This window comes from Sinocyclocheilus grahami, unplaced genomic scaffold, assembly GCF_001515645.1.
Source record: "Sinocyclocheilus grahami isolate Dianchi unplaced genomic scaffold, SAMN03320097.WGS_v1.1 scaffold696.1, whole genome shotgun sequence".
Taxonomy (NCBI): Eukaryota; Metazoa; Chordata; class Actinopteri; order Cypriniformes; family Cyprinidae; genus Sinocyclocheilus; species Sinocyclocheilus grahami.
In genome coordinates, this window is record NW_015505875.1 from 548,592 (window position 1) to 565,016 (window position 16,425).

Here is a 16,425-nt window from a genome sequence, read left to right on the forward strand (position 1 = left end):
ATGCCACAATTCATGAAATGAAATCGCTCATATAGATGAGGTCAAACACTCAGGAAGGTACTTTTTCCTCCCAACTTAATTTTAGGTGTCCATAATGAATTCTAAAACCACAAACAAGGTGTTACAATTACTTTCATGATGTTGATACAAAATACAAAGCTAAAGTTAGTCCACCCCATTTGAGATTACCACGATAAGGACACACACATGCACACACAAACAAACATGGTTCTGCCTGCTGGCAGTTTTAAATATAGACTAGACAGAACATAATCAAGCTTGGCAGTAGAAATCAGGTGAAGGAAGTAGAGATTTTTGCACTTTGTGGTTCGTGTTAACTGTTTTCCCATTATGTTCAGGTGTTGTTTTGTCCTGACATTACTAATTGAGTTTGATTCAGTCTTGCTTCATAGTTCACCGCAGCTTCTCGTCTGACCCGAAGGCGAGTTTAAACGGCTGACACTGAGGTGCTTGTAAAGATGATTTATTAAATAGTTTATGTTGTTTTTTACCCACAGTGACTTACAATTGCAAACTATGAAAAATATATCATACACTTGAGTGACTGCTTCAGAGGGAAGCAACGTCTGAATCTCTTTTCCTCATCCCTTAAAAAAATAATAATAAATGGACCACAGTATGTAGGCAACACAAATATGATCGACAAATACAGCAAGACTGTAATCTCACTTTGATCATACAGACAAGTCATTTACAAACACTTGATTAAAAAAAAGCTCTTAACTTAAAAGGCAGAGGTAGGAACAGGCAGTTACCCGTTTCAAAAGCTGTGAAGGTCAATACTTTTGCATGTAAAAAACACAGAATTGTGGGGGGAAAGGATTCCCACCATCTAATATCAATCATTATAAACAAAACCAAAAAAATCATTAGCAAAATATAATAATAAAAACACATACAGTATAAAAATATGGCAATGTACGGGCAGTGACAAAGAGGTTTGGTCATGCAGTGCTTTTTTCCATATCACTCCTTTCCAACAAAGCAAGCCTGAAGGAAATTTAAGACAAGAGACACAGTCATCTATATACAGCAAATATACAGATTTGCACCATACAAAAATATGTATAAGGCATAAGGAATAAATATTCTTATCCAGATATCGAAATGAATACATTCAGTTTAAATAAATAAGTATGGGTACTTCATGTAAAATACATATTAACTTTCTTTACAGAAAAATATATTTTCTTTTTCTTTTCTTTTTTTCTTCTTTTTTTGGTGAGTTTAGGGAGTTTACAAATCAAAAACAGTGTACCTGAATTAAATACCACCACTAACAATAAATAAATACTACGATATTTTAAAAAATAGAATGATAAAAATCAGTGGTATAATATGTATGTGTGTGAGAGAGAGATCAGTTGAGCACTTCAGATCCCCCGTTATTTGTGTGTGAGAGACAGATCAGTGGTTGAGTTCCTCGGGACACTCTGCATCTGCTGGCAGGTCACTTGATCCAGGAACCTTCTTTCCGTTCCAGGATGACACACACCAACACTTCCCCCTCTGACCATCCAGAGACGATTCACACTGCGAGGAGGACGAGACAAAGAGAGTGAGCGTGAGACGGGTTGTTTCACTCTCTAGAAACACAAGCTTGCATCCACAGCCTAGTTCTCAGTGGAGTGTGGTTCTAACACTCGGCCATCACACGTATATCATCGTGTTGATGAATATCACACATTAAGCTTTAGATACCAACACACAAACTCTCAATGTGAAATCAAGACGTTAGGTGGTTTCTGTAACACATACTTGCACACAAGGCTCTTCTTCTTACCTGTTTGACTTTGTAGAGACCGTGTTTGTCACAATTTGGAAGGTAGAATCTGTTCATTTTGTCTCCCAGTTTCTGCTGTGATTTAGTGATCTTGTCAAGGGCTGTCTGCAGTTCAATATGACAAGGACCCTAGAAAGATCAAATATGGTTATTTAGAGACACTGTTCAAATAAAACAGCTTTTCAAATATTTCTAAAAACATAAGACGTTCATTTAATGGTTATGAATTAGGTTTTAAAATGAAATGGTTTCAGTTGTTTATTATTATTAGTGTTATTATTATAACAACTGCTACTCTAATAATAATTAAAACTGTTATTATAAATAATTATTAATAATTGTTATTGTTCGTAATAACAATAATACATTATACCAACTTTTTATTCAATAATTTCAGCATTTTAATTATTATTATTATTTTATTTTTTACACAAGCTCAAGACAAATTATTTTGGGGCTAAGCCCATCGAAAATACACTCACTCTTAAATGAAATTGCACTGAAAATGCATTAAAACCACTCATCCCAAATATAGCCTATACGAAAAATTCAAGAAACCTTCTACTTCCCCCTTGTGGCCGCACATGGTACCGGAGTCTCATTTTATTTCGCTAACTAAACCTTCACGCGTCTCTTTTGGATATAAATATCCATTAAATTGAGGTGCTTTAAGCTCACCTGCTCCACGAGTTTCTTGCGTATTGCGTTGACTTTGGCCTTCATGCTCTCTTTAGCAGTGATGACCCGCGGGTCGAAGGGCTTGCCGTGCCCGCTCACGAAGACCGCTGAGCTGCCCTCATTCACTGCCGTTGGCGCGTTATGAGACTCGGTGGGATCTGAAAAGGAAAAACAAGGATCAGACCTTCAATTCTTGGTTTTAGTTTTAGTTTTCAGTTACCTACATAGGCTACAGGTTTTAACTTGTTTTTTTAAACGTCTCGTTAATGATAAACACTGATAAATTGGTCAGAGAGCAATCCCTAAATGAACAGAAGTCGCTTTAACCTGACAACACACAGACTCCTGGGGACTCCCAGGAGTAAATTGAGGTCCCCACGGGTACAAAAGCTTATAAATCATACAGAATTAAGTTTTTAGAAAATCTAAAAATGCAGAAAGTTTCCTGTGAGGGGTAGGGTTGGTGTAGGACAATAGAATATACGGTCTGTACAGTAGAAAAACCATTACGCCTATGGAGAGTCCCCACAAGGATAGCTGGCCAGACGTGTGTGTGTGCGTTGTTTTTAAAAATATTTTGGAGAAAAGTTTTTTTCTCCAAAATATAGGCTACTAGTTGACGTTGGCATCAATTTGCATTTTTGCTATACGAACCTCGACAGATTGCGCTCTTTTACATTCACATTTAATAGCTAATAAAACAGATATTTAAGAAATATTTTTAAAAAAACTGAAATTCCGTTTCAGTAGTAAATATTCAGTAGTCAATATTTAATGCATATCTAAACATCTACAATATCCAAGCGATTTGTTAACGCTGATGAAATCTCACCAGTGGTTGAATCAGCAAGATGACATGAGGACTATTATGATGGACAGCTACAGTGCAGTCTTATTAAACGCTGGTACCTGGCGTGTTGTCGCTTTGGTTCTGGTCAGGTTCGGGGGTCTCAGTGCACACCGCTTGTCCTCGGGTGAGCGCGTGCAGGGGTCGGGCTTCTCCAGGTTTGGGCAAGCAGCGGAGCCCCGAGCCGCAAGGCGCAGTGTAGATCCCGCACGAGTCACCTCTCTTCAACGCGCAGGCGAGGCAGCAGCCGCAGCCCGGCTCTCTAAGCACCTCCTCACAGCCGGCATCAACCGCAGGACACTCGGCCAGCCGCTCCGGGGAGCACGGGGCGCAGCGGATTGGTTCCTGCCCAACCACTGGAGAAGCCCGGAGCCCCGGCGCTGAAAGGAGTGCGCTGAATGCTGCCACCCAGAAGTAGTTCAGAAGCAGTCTGTTCATCCCAAAGCAAGGCTCAGAATAAATAGATAAATAAATAAATATCGATTGAAGTGAAATGAGGAGTTCCTCGCTGTCTTTGCGCTCTCCAAAATGACTAGCTCTCTCCGGGTCGCTTCGCAGTATTTATACGCGCACTGGGTCCCGCTGACACGCTCATGTTTGACGCATTGGTAATATCAGTGATTTCTTAAATGATCCCCCCTCTGCTCCCATTGGCTGGTGGAGATCCAGTCCGAGGTGTTTCCTTGAACACAGCGCGTAAAATGCGTCACTGTTTGTGTCGGAACATAATATGTGTATAATAGTGAAAACGTGTGCTTACCCCAAAATATCATATCGGAAATAACAATAATAAGGTGTATTCTTAATAGATTCAATCCAGCAAACCGGTATTTGCAGACTAAATAGACCTACTAGTCACTTTGAAACGGATTTACATGTATTTGTTTTAAAATAGAGATATTTATTAGGATATATATATATTGGGAGGACTTTCAGTGTTCAATATCCACTTGTACTTCAAAATGTGCTTCTCGTTAGAAATCCTTGAAAATTGAAAACAATACGTTTTATTTTAAAGTGATTACGCATTTGTTTTTAAATGGTATATGAAATATTATATTTTTGTCGAAATTCCTTATACATGAATGCAAATGCACTATTAGAAAACGTAACTCATGGACTTACTGAGATAAACAGGCAGTAAAGCTATAAATATTGAAAACAATATAAATATTGTTTTTCCTGCTTAATATTCTTGTGGAAACAAAAACAGAAGGATGATAGACAAGTTAAATGAACAGCATTAGCTTGAAATAGAAATCTCTTGCAACATTTTAAATGCCTTTACTGTCACTTTAGATCAATTTAATGTATTTAATTATATATATATATATATAAAATAAAACAAGACCAAGAAAAAAAATCTTTATATTTTAGAGCTTAAGAAAACTACTTTTGTAATGTCAAGGTTAACGAAAATATCTCAAAAAAGCAACATTTGTTGATCAAATTTCAATGCGAGACCATAGGGCTTCCATATGAGTTAAAAATATTGATTTACTTTTTTTTTGTTTCAGTTTATTTGTTATTTTTTAATCCACAAGTAAACGTCCTGTTTGTTTTTTGTTCGCTGACATCCCTAAATCTTACAGAAAAAGACATTTCCAGCCGCTGGATAGAGCTGGGGTTATGTTTACAGTGCGTGTTACTTAAACAAGAGTGCACTTGTGCATGTCACTAAATGGCAAGTGGTGTGTCTGTCGTAGTATGACAGGTGTTAGTTTTATTGTCCGACAGAAGACATGTGCATGTTTCCATCCACAGTTGGGCTTCTATGTTTGTGTTTTCAGCTCAGATAAGACAAAACAAACCAGTCAGACATTTAGTTTACAAAATGTAACCCTCTTGAGGCAATACATTCATGAAAACATCAGGTCATTGTCCTTAAATAGCCATCTGCATGGAGTACCCCCACTCAACCCCCGTCAAGCCCACCTTTATTCACAACATACTCACATGACCTTGTTATTCTGAATAAAGGAATGTGGAAGTGTGTTAAGCCTCGTGGGAGGGCAAGAGCTGACAAAATATCCTCAGACTCTTGAATTTGATTTTCCATGAAAAGCTTAATGAAGTAAATCTGTTGTTAAGGAGAGACATTTAGAAATGTTGTCTCAGGGATCTCGGGAGGTTGATGTGTTCTTAACTCTGACATCAAAGAGACTGAAAAAAAGTCACCAAAACAGTGTCATTTAGGGTCAGGGCCAGAACCACTTTAAAAGAGTGAGAAACAACATGCACACCCACAATGACATCAGCAGAACCAACATAAACTGCAGGACATGTGCATTGCAAAAGCGCTCATGTTTAACTCTAAAAAGAGCCATCAAAGAAGGCAAAAACATACAGACGGACACAAGAGACTTTCTGATTAAATAACAGAAGTGTGGATCACTCACAAAAACAAAACAAAAAATGTTTTGAGTAGCATTTGCATTTAAGCCGCGGTCACACTAGATTTTGAACATGCAATTTTTCTTCAGAAACTACAATGGACATGATATAAAGTCACTCTATGAATTAAAATAAATAAATCAGCCTATAACAAATAATAATAAATACCAAAAATTAAAAAATGCTTCATGCAATGCTGTAAACCTGCAGCAGAGTTTTTGTCACGCTGTGATTGTATAATTTTTTTTGTGTTTCCGGTCTCCCTCTTTCACATACGTATGAATGGAAGTCTATGTAACATTTTACCGTTAGCCTTTAGTCTTTGCCTCCATAAAGGCTATAATTCTCTCTTTTGTGATCAGGGGTGAAGGTGTAGCTGGTTAGAATAACAGGTTAGACCCTGCTGGTAGATGTTGTAATTACACTATCTTGACCCAAAAAAGCATATTTATCCATTGTCGGTTATTTAAAATTACCAATGTATTCCAACTTACCCATATGCAGTATATATTGCTAATATTTCACATAAATATATTGGCACTGTGCACCTTCTTGTGGGACTATCAGTCAATCAGTGTACACATGACATTGTGCAGCTGTAGAGTGATTAGTCATGTGCAGTTTATGGCACATATGATTGACCTAAAATGTTCTGTGGTCCCAAAATTCAAATTGCATAATTTCAGGGGTCCTGCATCAGCAAAACTTCCATTGAGATGAAAGGGTATTGCTAATGGATAGTTTTTTTTCAGGTATTATAGACTTATTTGTACAACCAAGGCTCATTGGAAAAACATACCAGTGGTGATATTTCTCCTAAATATACTCTTGGACCTGTCACGATACTTTCAAAGTGAATGTCCATTGAGTAGTGCTAAGTTTTTAGTTTTTTTAGTGTTTAGTTTTATCCAAAACAGATGAACATGAATCTGGTAACATTTTATTATGTTGTTGTACATATAATGGCAGTGTGGAAATTAAATGTTTGGGGAGTGGTGCTAAAATCTTAATGCTCTATCGTCTTTTAAAATAACGCACCACTTACTCTAAACACTAAACCTATCAATAATGTTGACATGTGCACACAGACTGAAGTAGTTTAAGTCTTTGGTTATTTTAATTGTGATGATTTTGGCTCACATTTAACAAAAACCCACCAATTCACTATCGCAACAAATTAGAATATGGTGACATGCCAATCAGCTAATCAACTCAAAACACCTGCAAAGGTTTCCTGAGCCTTCAAAATTGTCTCTCAGTTCGATTCACTAGGCTACACAATCATAGGGAAGACTGCTGATCTGACAGTTGTCCAGAAGACAATCATTGACACCCTTCACAAGGAGGGTAAGCCACAAACATTCATTGCCAAAGAAGCTGGCTGTTCACAGAGTGCTGTATCCAAGCATGTTAACAGAAAGTTGAGTGGAAGGAAAAAGTGTGGAAGAAAAAGATGCACAACCAACCGAGAGAACCGCAGCCTTATGAGGATTGTCAAGCAAAATCGATTCAAGAATTTGAGTGAACTTCACAAGGAATGGACTGAGGCTGGGGTCCAGGCATTAAGAGCCACCACACACAGACGTGTTTTGGCTTCAGTTGTCGTATTCCTCTTGTTAAGCCACTCCTGAACCACAGACAACATCAGAAAGATGCACCTGTATAGGTGTGTAGAGTAAATAGAGAAGACAGAGAGATGTAGGAGACACTTTTTCCAATGAGCCTATGTTGTGTTTGTATCTTTAGTTGCAGTGCATTACAATGGTATATTGTATGTGTGACATAATAAACTGCATCTCTTTCTATTCATTTACATTTACATTACATTTACATTTAGTCATTTAGCAGACGCTTTTATCCAAAGCGACTTACAAATGAGGACAATAAAAGCAGTCAAAACTAACAAAAGAGCAACAATATATAAGTGCGAATGACAAGTCTCGGTTAGCCTAACGCAGTACACGTAGCAAGGTGTATATATATATATATATATATTATACATACACACACACACACACACATACACACACACACACACACACACACACACACAGCTACAAGAGCCAGAAGTGAGGACTTGTGGCTCCCCGTCCCGGAAAAGACACAAGAGGACACAGGAGTCAGAGACCATGATCAAACGCAAACTGAGTGAGTATATTTGATTGAGGGCTTCCGCCATAGTGTGGTGCAATCATTCAGACCGGTATCACTTTGCCATGAGGTTTCTTATTGTGGTTAAAGTCTCTGGTCAGTTAAGCAAGACTATTAAAGATCAAAATGCCTTAAATAACGCCCCACTGTCCTTGTCGAAGCTATCAGGGTGTTATAAAGGAGCAAGACTGTTGACATTATTGATTTCTATAATGGCCTTAAAGGCTAACGTTCCTCTCTGATGAAGGTGAGTGTATTTGAAGGCAGCAGTGCATAGACGCAAATACGTTTTTAAGAGGCTTTTTGTTGTGTTGCTCCACATGCCTTGAGGTAAAACCAAAGCCGTTCTGAGGACAGTGATGGGATATGGGAATACCGTAATGGCATTTGGGGATCTTTTGGCCAATAAACCCAGTGATATCAGCGTTGGTTGCCATGCAACCAGGTGCCTATTCGGCTTCCTGGGGTGTTACGCATTTGGGGGGAAGGGTTCATGGGTCCTCATATGGCTTGTTAACTGAGGGGGGTTACAGAGTATTTGTTAAATATAAAAACAAAATATATATTGTGTATTTGATTGGTCCAGACGCTACCCCAGCCTGGACAGAACAAGAGCTTGAACAAGGAGTTGTGTTGCATGTTCTGAAAGAAAGGGCCTGATCTTCCTAATGTTGTATAAATCAAATCTGAAGGACCAGGCAGTTTTAGCAATGTGGTCTGAGAAATGCAGCTTATCGTCAATCACAACTCCAAGGTTTCTAGCTGTTTTTGAAGGAGTTATGGTTGATGAGCCTAACTGGATGGTGAAATTTTGATAAAGTGATGGGTTTGTTGAAACCACAAGCAGTTCTGTCTTAGCCAGGTTGAGTTGAAGGTGATGGTCCATCATCCAACAAGAAATGTCTGTTAGACATGCTGAGATGCGAGCAGCTATCGTCGGATCATCAGAATGGAATGAGAGGTAGAGTTGAATGTCATCAGCATAGCAGTGATATGAAAAGTCATGTTTCTGAATGACAGAACCTAGTGATGCCATGTAGACAGAGAAGAGAAGTGGTCTTAAATTAGTGCATCTTAAATCCTTACAGATGTCTGTGCAACACACATGCACACTTATGAAGGATCTATCAGTTTAGTCAGAGACCTCTGAGCTTCATACCATCTGAACTGAAATGTAAGATGAAAGTAGTGACATACATACACAAGCTCACATGCACACACACACACAGTCCATCACACACGCCACCTTTCACCCACACTGCCCTTCAAGGGTTGAATGAAATGTTTGCTGGTTATGAATGCATGACTTTGGAACAGAAATATCATAGATGATTGTGGGTGTGACCACGCATGTTTGTTGTTTAAAGAAGCATCTGCTCTGGTGCCAGAACTCCTGTCACAGCATGCATTTCCATCAATTCTCATGCAAGCCTTTATTCCTGAGATGTACACACACATATAGGATGACTTAGTCTTACCTCACTGGACCCCAAGAATTTTCTTTCTTTCTTGGTGGTTAATACGTCAGGAAATCGTTGTGGTCTGTAAGTCAACGGCAGTTTGACTCCATTATCGGTTCAGATGTAGTGTATTTTTTGTGGTTATGTGGGCATAATGCATAGAAGTCAAAGTGTCAAAATGATTTCATGTGTGTGTGTGCAAGTGTGTGTGGGAAAACGTTCTCATATGCGCTCTCATGCGCAGGCCTCCATTGTGTGTGGCTTCCTCTGGCTCGTCTCTCCAGCCAGCATGGAAATGGCCCGACGAGAGGTGTTTATTTGGCCAACGGTAAAGTTCAGGCATGTCTAACACTCATTTATATACATAAACTCTCACACACACACTCTCTCATTTATGTCATCTGAAGCTGGGCAATCCCACAGTTCTCGAATTCAACAAATGTGATTATGTCTTCACTTTTAACAGCAGAGATGGACAGATTTTTGGCAGATGTCATAATGCTAGCTTAACTTTTGACTCCTTTACTGTCTGTTACAGATCACTCATCAAACCTGACAGAATTTAAGTAACCTGCAGTACAATACAATGATGTTGACACGTCAGAGTCGAGCCACTCCTGTGGGATGCAAATTTCACGATGCAGGCCGAACATAATCTGCAGATATACAGTTTGGGGTTGGTAAGAATTATTATTATTATTATTATTTTAATTTAAATTATACATAATATAATTTATTCCTGTGATGGCAAAGCTGAATTTTCAGCAGTCATTACTCCAGTCTTCAGTGTCTCATGATCCAGAAACATTTCTTATTATCAGTGTTGAAAACAGTTGTGCTGCTTTTTTTGTGGAAACTTTGATACTTTTTTCAGGGTAATTTATAGAATGAAATGTATAATTTTTAGAATGAATATACAATATAACGTATAGAAATTTCAAAACAGCATTTATTTCAAATAAAAATAGTTTGTAAGAGTATAAATGTGTTTGCTGTAACTTTTGAATTTAATGCATCCTTGCTGAATGAAAGTATTTATTTCAGAAAAAAAAAAAATCTTACTAACATTTTCTGCAGGGTTTTTTTTTTTTTTTTTTTTAACATCCGCAGATTTCTGTGGAAATTATTTAAGTATAGTAAAACATGGCATTACTAATAACAATATGAAAAAGTTGGCAAGCCAGAGCTTCAAACATAGAAAAAAAATGTATCTCAATAACAGTGACATTTTTAAATTAGCCAAAACATTCATTAATCAAACATGATGCACATAACACTTTTTTTGTAAACATTATTATTATTATTATTTCCAGAAATCTGTTTATGGAAATTTGCAGGTGTAGATTCCATGTCAGTCTGCTGATTTTATCCTTTATCTTTCCCACTTTTTACAGTCATTCTCTATTGTTCCATTTGTTAAAAGGCATAAAAAGACAAATTAAAGTCAACAAACACATATTTGAAATACTGATAAAGAGTCACCAATTATAAAATGCCTCCCTCCTGTTAGCAAGCTCTGACTACAGTATAAAGAATGCCATTTCTTCATATTTACTGCCGTGATCCTCATAAAACATTCCATTTCGATGACAATGACCTCTCACGCCACATAGTTCTCTGAATATTCCTGATTACTTGCATCAGTAAAATCTTACAACTAAAAGTATTGTAGCTAATACTTAAATGTAATTATTATACCGGTGAGTCATGCTTTTTGTTGGTGGCAGTAAAGTGGATTGATGATCTGCCAAAAGCCCATTACACTGCGACCTGCTGTGCAAAACTCATCGTATTCTGAAATGAATGGTGGAGTCTGTATTGCTGCTATTTTGGTGTCTTTCATGTTGCCAAGTATGAGCTTGTTAATCCATGCAACTGAGTTTCATTGTTTGAGAGTGTGATTGATGATACAGATTGCACATTCTAACAAGGAGACACCGCCGAAAGCCTTCATTGTATTTTTGAGGGCAACCTGGAAAGTGTGGCACGTTTCACAAAAAGAGTACAAGGCCCTTTTTTTAACAAACGGCCTGTGAAAAGAGGTGCTTCACTTTTAGAATATATGAGCTTTATATATATATATATATAGAGAGAGAGAGAGAGAGAGAGAGAGAGAGAGAGAGATTGATTAAAAGAACATTCAATTTTATAATTTTGCAAACATTATGGGAATGTTACTTTTATTATTACTTTTAGTTTGACTTTTCTTTGAACATTCTGAAACATGTAGTAACCTTGACGAACATCTAGATAACCTTGAATAAACTTTCTGTTAATATTACTGGACGAATGTTTGTTAATAACTTTGAGAGAACCTTGCTAGAATGTAAGTCAAAGTTCTGAGAAGGTTCTCAGTTACTAACATATGCAACACTTTGTTCAAAACCCTGATTTGTGTTGTTTTTTTGTTTTGTTTTTCAAAATAAAATAATATTAATGTAAATACAATAAATATTAAATAAAAACATTTATAATCCAAAAACTATGTTAGAATTAATAATAATAATAATAAATAATAAATGTTATTTGTAATGCGCCTTTCTTACACTCAAGGCACTAATGAATTGGTAACAGGGTTGCATAATTTAGTCTAAATTCAGCTTTGGAAGGTTGAAATGCTGTTTTTTATTATCGATAAACTTTACATTTTCCATACATTTAGGAAAAAACATTTGTTTGATTATCAGTAACTTTTGTAGCAGAGTTTGAACAATACATAACTAAAATATTGTTTGCTGCAATTAAATGCATATCAATTCAATACATTTTAACATTAATTGTTGGTTTCAGTCCAGAAGTCAAGATAGGCCAAAATCCCCATTTTAAATGTTTAAAACTAGCTACTTTTCATGATGGGTTGGTATTATGTTAGGTAAATGTTTATCAACTTAATAACAAATAGCAACATATGAAACTCATGTATTATGCAAAGAACCTGTGTTCAGCATTTCAACAGAGATGACTCTGAACACTAATTACCACAATCAGTACTTGACAGTTTTATTTGTGTGTTTTATGATCTTAAAATAGAGCACGCCGTAGCTTGCGTAAAATCATAATATAAAAAACACGCTTTCATCAGTGCACACAAACCATCACAAACCCAGTCTTGGGCAACTTTGGGTCCACCGCTAGATCCTCCTCTCAGATATGCTGTCCATACTGAATAGCCTTGTACTGAATGCCTGAAAGCTGTGTGTGTTTTGTCACAATTGTTCAGTTGGCTAACTCGAAGTGGAAATTGATCATTAGCCCCATGCTGATCTGAGGCCATCTTATCCAATCAAGTAGCCGCGTCATTGTGATCTCAACAGCAGATGGCCTTGAAGTGTGCAAGCTGATGATCTGTTAGCGCTGCTGTTTATCTTGGTATGTCAGCCATAAAAAAAGTCATGAGTCATTTCCTCCCCGCAGGTAATAAACACTCCTACGCCTTACTCATCAGCATGTACACAGAGTACACACACATCTTCATTTAGCAGGAATCGTTTACAGTTTCCAGTAAGAGGGGACCGACAGTTAAAAAGGGGGAAAAGACAAGTTCTGGCAGGGCGTTTGATGGGAGGAAAAATGGGAGTGAGCGAGAGCATCTTCGTACGAAAGTCATTGTGAGCGCTGAATACAATGTGATTGACACTGTGCTGGAGGGCAGAGATTATCATTTGAGAGATGAGGAAAGGAATGGGCTTGGTTAAGAACTGAAAAAGCAAGCCCAGGCCTGATCTGACACTGCTGCATAAGTTACAGGACAGACTGGAGATTTTCCATAAGCAAAGCTCCTTGTTAACTCACAATTGGTTCAATAGGCAGGGCTGATTATTCCATTGCGTATAGTGGCACAGGTAATTCAGCAGGGATAGTTCACACACACACACACACACATACACACGCACACTCACACACACTTACACACACACACACAAATTCTGTCATCACTTTCTCGCCCTCAAGCGGTTTCAAACCTGTATGACTTACTTTCTTCTATAGAACACTCATGGAGATGTTAGGCAGAATTTATCTGCTCTTTTCCATAGAATGAAAGTGAATGGGGACAGGTGAGTAGGGTCACATGCATGCACCAGTTTTTTGAGTTAGAGAAGAAAAAGCAAAATAAACACTTTTATTAATATAATTATTTAATGTAAGTGTAAAATGAGTTTTACTCATTTAATTTTTTAAAGAATGTTGGCAACCAAACAGTTGTGAGTAACCATTGACTTCTATAGTGTGGAAAAAATACTATGGAAGTCTACGAGCAACTGTTTGGTTACCAACATTCTTCAAAATATCTTCTTTTGTGTTCAGCGGAAGAAAGAAACTCATACAGGTTTGGAACAAGTGGAGGGTGAGTATAGGACAGAATTTTCATTTTTGGGTGAACTTTAAGCTGTGCAAGTGAACTTCCATTCAAATCCTGCCTCATTTATGAAAATGTTCAGATTTATAAAAACGGTCTTTGATGTAGAAAAGTGCTTAGTGCCTCGTCAGGTTCTAAGCAGGCGTACGCACGTTTCCTTGTGGCAGAGAGTCCGAGTACTGCAGGAATTTGGAAATCTAAGCAAATCTCGTTGGAGGCGGAGATCTGAAACCATTTAGCTGTGCGCAATTTCAAGATCATTTTTGATTTACAGATTTTACATCTGGAAGAGAGGCATGTTTTTTGTACATATATTAATTTCCCTGAATCACACGTATGCACATTTGAGAAATGATCTTATCCAATGTAGGACAGTTTCTCATTTTATGAATGAGACCCCTGGTATATACACTAGTACCATGTGTAAGATGTACAAGATTTTTTTTTTTTAAGAAATTACAACTTTTATCCAGCAAGGATGCAATAAATTGATCAAAAATGACAGTAAAGATATTTATAATGTTACAAATGTTAACATTTTTCTTTCCTATTCATCAGAGAAGCCTGAAAAAAAATGTATTACAATTTCCACAGAAATATTAAGCAGCACAACTTTTTTATGTTTTTATGTGACACTGAAGACTGGTGAAGACTGCTTAAAATTCAGCCATCAAAGGATTCAATTACATTTTAATATGTATTAATATATTAAAGCACCATCAAATATTTTAATAAAAGTTATTTTACATTGTTACAATATTTGTTTTACTGTATTTTTGATCAAATAAATGCAGCCTTACATGGTAAGCATAATAGATTTCTTTCAAAATCATTTAAAAATACATGCAAGAATAAATAAATAAATTGTGTGCACGATTTACTAATTCGTTCCCTCGATGTACTAAAACGTGCACATGATTACTATTTCGTTCCCTCGATTTGCTAAATCGTGCGTACAATTTACAGGACAAAAAAATCCTATTTTAGCAAATAGAGGGAACAAATTAGTAAATCGTGTGCAAAATGTATAAATCAAGGGAATGAAACAGTAAATCGTGCACACAATTTAGCCTACTATTTTTTTCCTGCATGCCATGTGTGGGGCTCCGTATAAAAATCTTACCAACCCCAAACTTTTGCATCAAGCTAAATTTTAAACTTGACAGCCATGAGCATCATGCAGTTTTATTGTATGAAAAAGAGCATCTTAGACATTTTATTTGACTGAACAAGTCATACAAATTTAGAGTGACGCGAGGGTGGTAGATAATGAATGAATTTTTAATTTACACACAACTGAACAAGTGTTCTGAATCCACATTACACTTTAAGTGACAAACAAACCAAAAAGTAATGTCTTGCTAGAAATCTTTCAGCTGTAACTTTCTGTGAAATTTCATTCACGTTTATTCAAATATAGCATGTCAAGACTGCATTAGGTTTGGTGCAACTTCTATTGTATTCCACAGAAAGTGCAGGGTTAGAACAAGAAGAGGTTGGGTAAATAATTACACAAATTTCATTTTAAGGTGAAATTCATTTTGCAGTCATATGACGTCTGTTTAAATTCTTTTTCCTCTGTTGTTGGGTAGGGAAGGATGGTTTATACTACAAGATGCAGGGTAATGTCAAGTTGACACTATGTAAAGTTAAGAGTGAGGTTTGATATAACCAGTAACTAAAGTGACGAGCGTGGGTCATGCTGAAAGGTCCACCCTGATGTGATTGTGTAAGTTTCTCTCTCATAAATAACATTTGCAAGTTGTGTCCAGCACATGTGTTACATCCTGTCTATTTGCTACTTACACATGCCAGCCTGATAAGACTTCTTTGTTTTCCCCTGTTCCCTAAAATGCTTAGGAACGGGCACATCCTGTATATGAAAAAACGCAGCTCCTGGTCGGAAAGCCGTGGAAATATGCAGAAAAGAGAAGTGGGACAATAGGCCGGATCTACGGCAGTTCCTAAAGCCTCGATGTTCTGAAGCACTGCTGTTTATTTCATAATGCAAATACCCAGGCAGGAAAACATGGACTTTTGTGGGTTAGGAAACTGGTTTTCCGTCATTCTCAATAAAATAAAATGAACCGTTAAAATAAAAAGAAGACATGGACCTGTGTGGGACATGGGACATTTTGTGGTTTTTAATAAAATACAATAAAAAAAGAAAAGAGAAGAGAATAAAAAGAAAAGATCTGAATCTTCCTTGTTTGCCCCAGTTATTTTTCTCCAGTTAAACAATGTCATAATGCCCAGGTCATTGACTCTCACAATCAGTCCATAGATTGACGTCTCCTTATTCAATGTCAAGGCCACGGCCATGACAGCACAACCATTGCAAACAGCACGCAGAAGCCCCACATCATCTCTCATTGTTATTTTATTCCCGAACAGTGCAAACACAAGTATAAAAGATCTCGTAAATATGAAATTTACATTCACATAGAACCATCGCAATAAATACATTGCAACCCCAAAAAGAGCACAAATATTACAAATCATCAATAAAATACTCTTTTCGTTTACTCTACAATATATTTAATACGTACAATAATTTTGACCCGTATCAAATATGAAAATATCTAATCGACATGAAAATCTATTCTATAATTTTACTGTGCACACTTTATGCATTATTAAAGTTAATATATCATTAATGTTCATAACAGCAGTAAGTTAGGCCACTGTAGTCAAAATAGATCATATTAAGCCATATCAAATAGAACCATTTAGC

General features: G+C 37.0%; 1 protein-coding gene across 1 annotated transcript; it reads right to left on the minus strand.

Annotated features, from left to right (window-relative positions):
- Window positions 1-666: 666 nt before the first annotated feature.
- LOC107559744 (insulin-like growth factor-binding protein 1) lies at window positions 667-3,927 on the minus strand. Its single transcript, XM_016243682.1, has 4 exons — window positions 3,392-3,927; window positions 2,483-2,640; window positions 1,805-1,933; window positions 667-1,554 (listed from the first exon to the last, which is right to left on the minus strand). The coding sequence occupies exons 1-4, from the start codon at window positions 3,765-3,767 to the stop codon at window positions 1,429-1,431; spliced, it is 789 nt and encodes a 262-aa protein (XP_016099168.1). The 5' UTR covers window positions 3,768-3,927; the 3' UTR covers window positions 667-1,428.
- Between the last annotated feature and the right edge of the window lie 12,498 nt (window positions 3,928-16,425).

What these genes read in the sequence shown, in the direction of transcription:
- LOC107559744 (XM_016243682.1), bottom strand. Translation starts at nt 3,767, where the DNA reads ATGAACAGACTGCTTCTGAACTACTTCTGGGTGGCAGCATTCAGCGCA. An exon ending in CCAAAGCGACAACACGCCAG is followed by an intron (nt 2,641 to 3,391) that starts GTACCAGCGTTT and finishes TTTCCTTTTCAG; the next exon opens with ATCCCACCGAGTCTCATAAC. An exon ending in GTCTCTACAAAGTCAAACAG is followed by an intron (nt 1,555 to 1,804) that starts GTAAGAAGAAGA and finishes TCCTCCTCGCAG; the next exon opens with TGTGAATCGTCTCTGGATGG.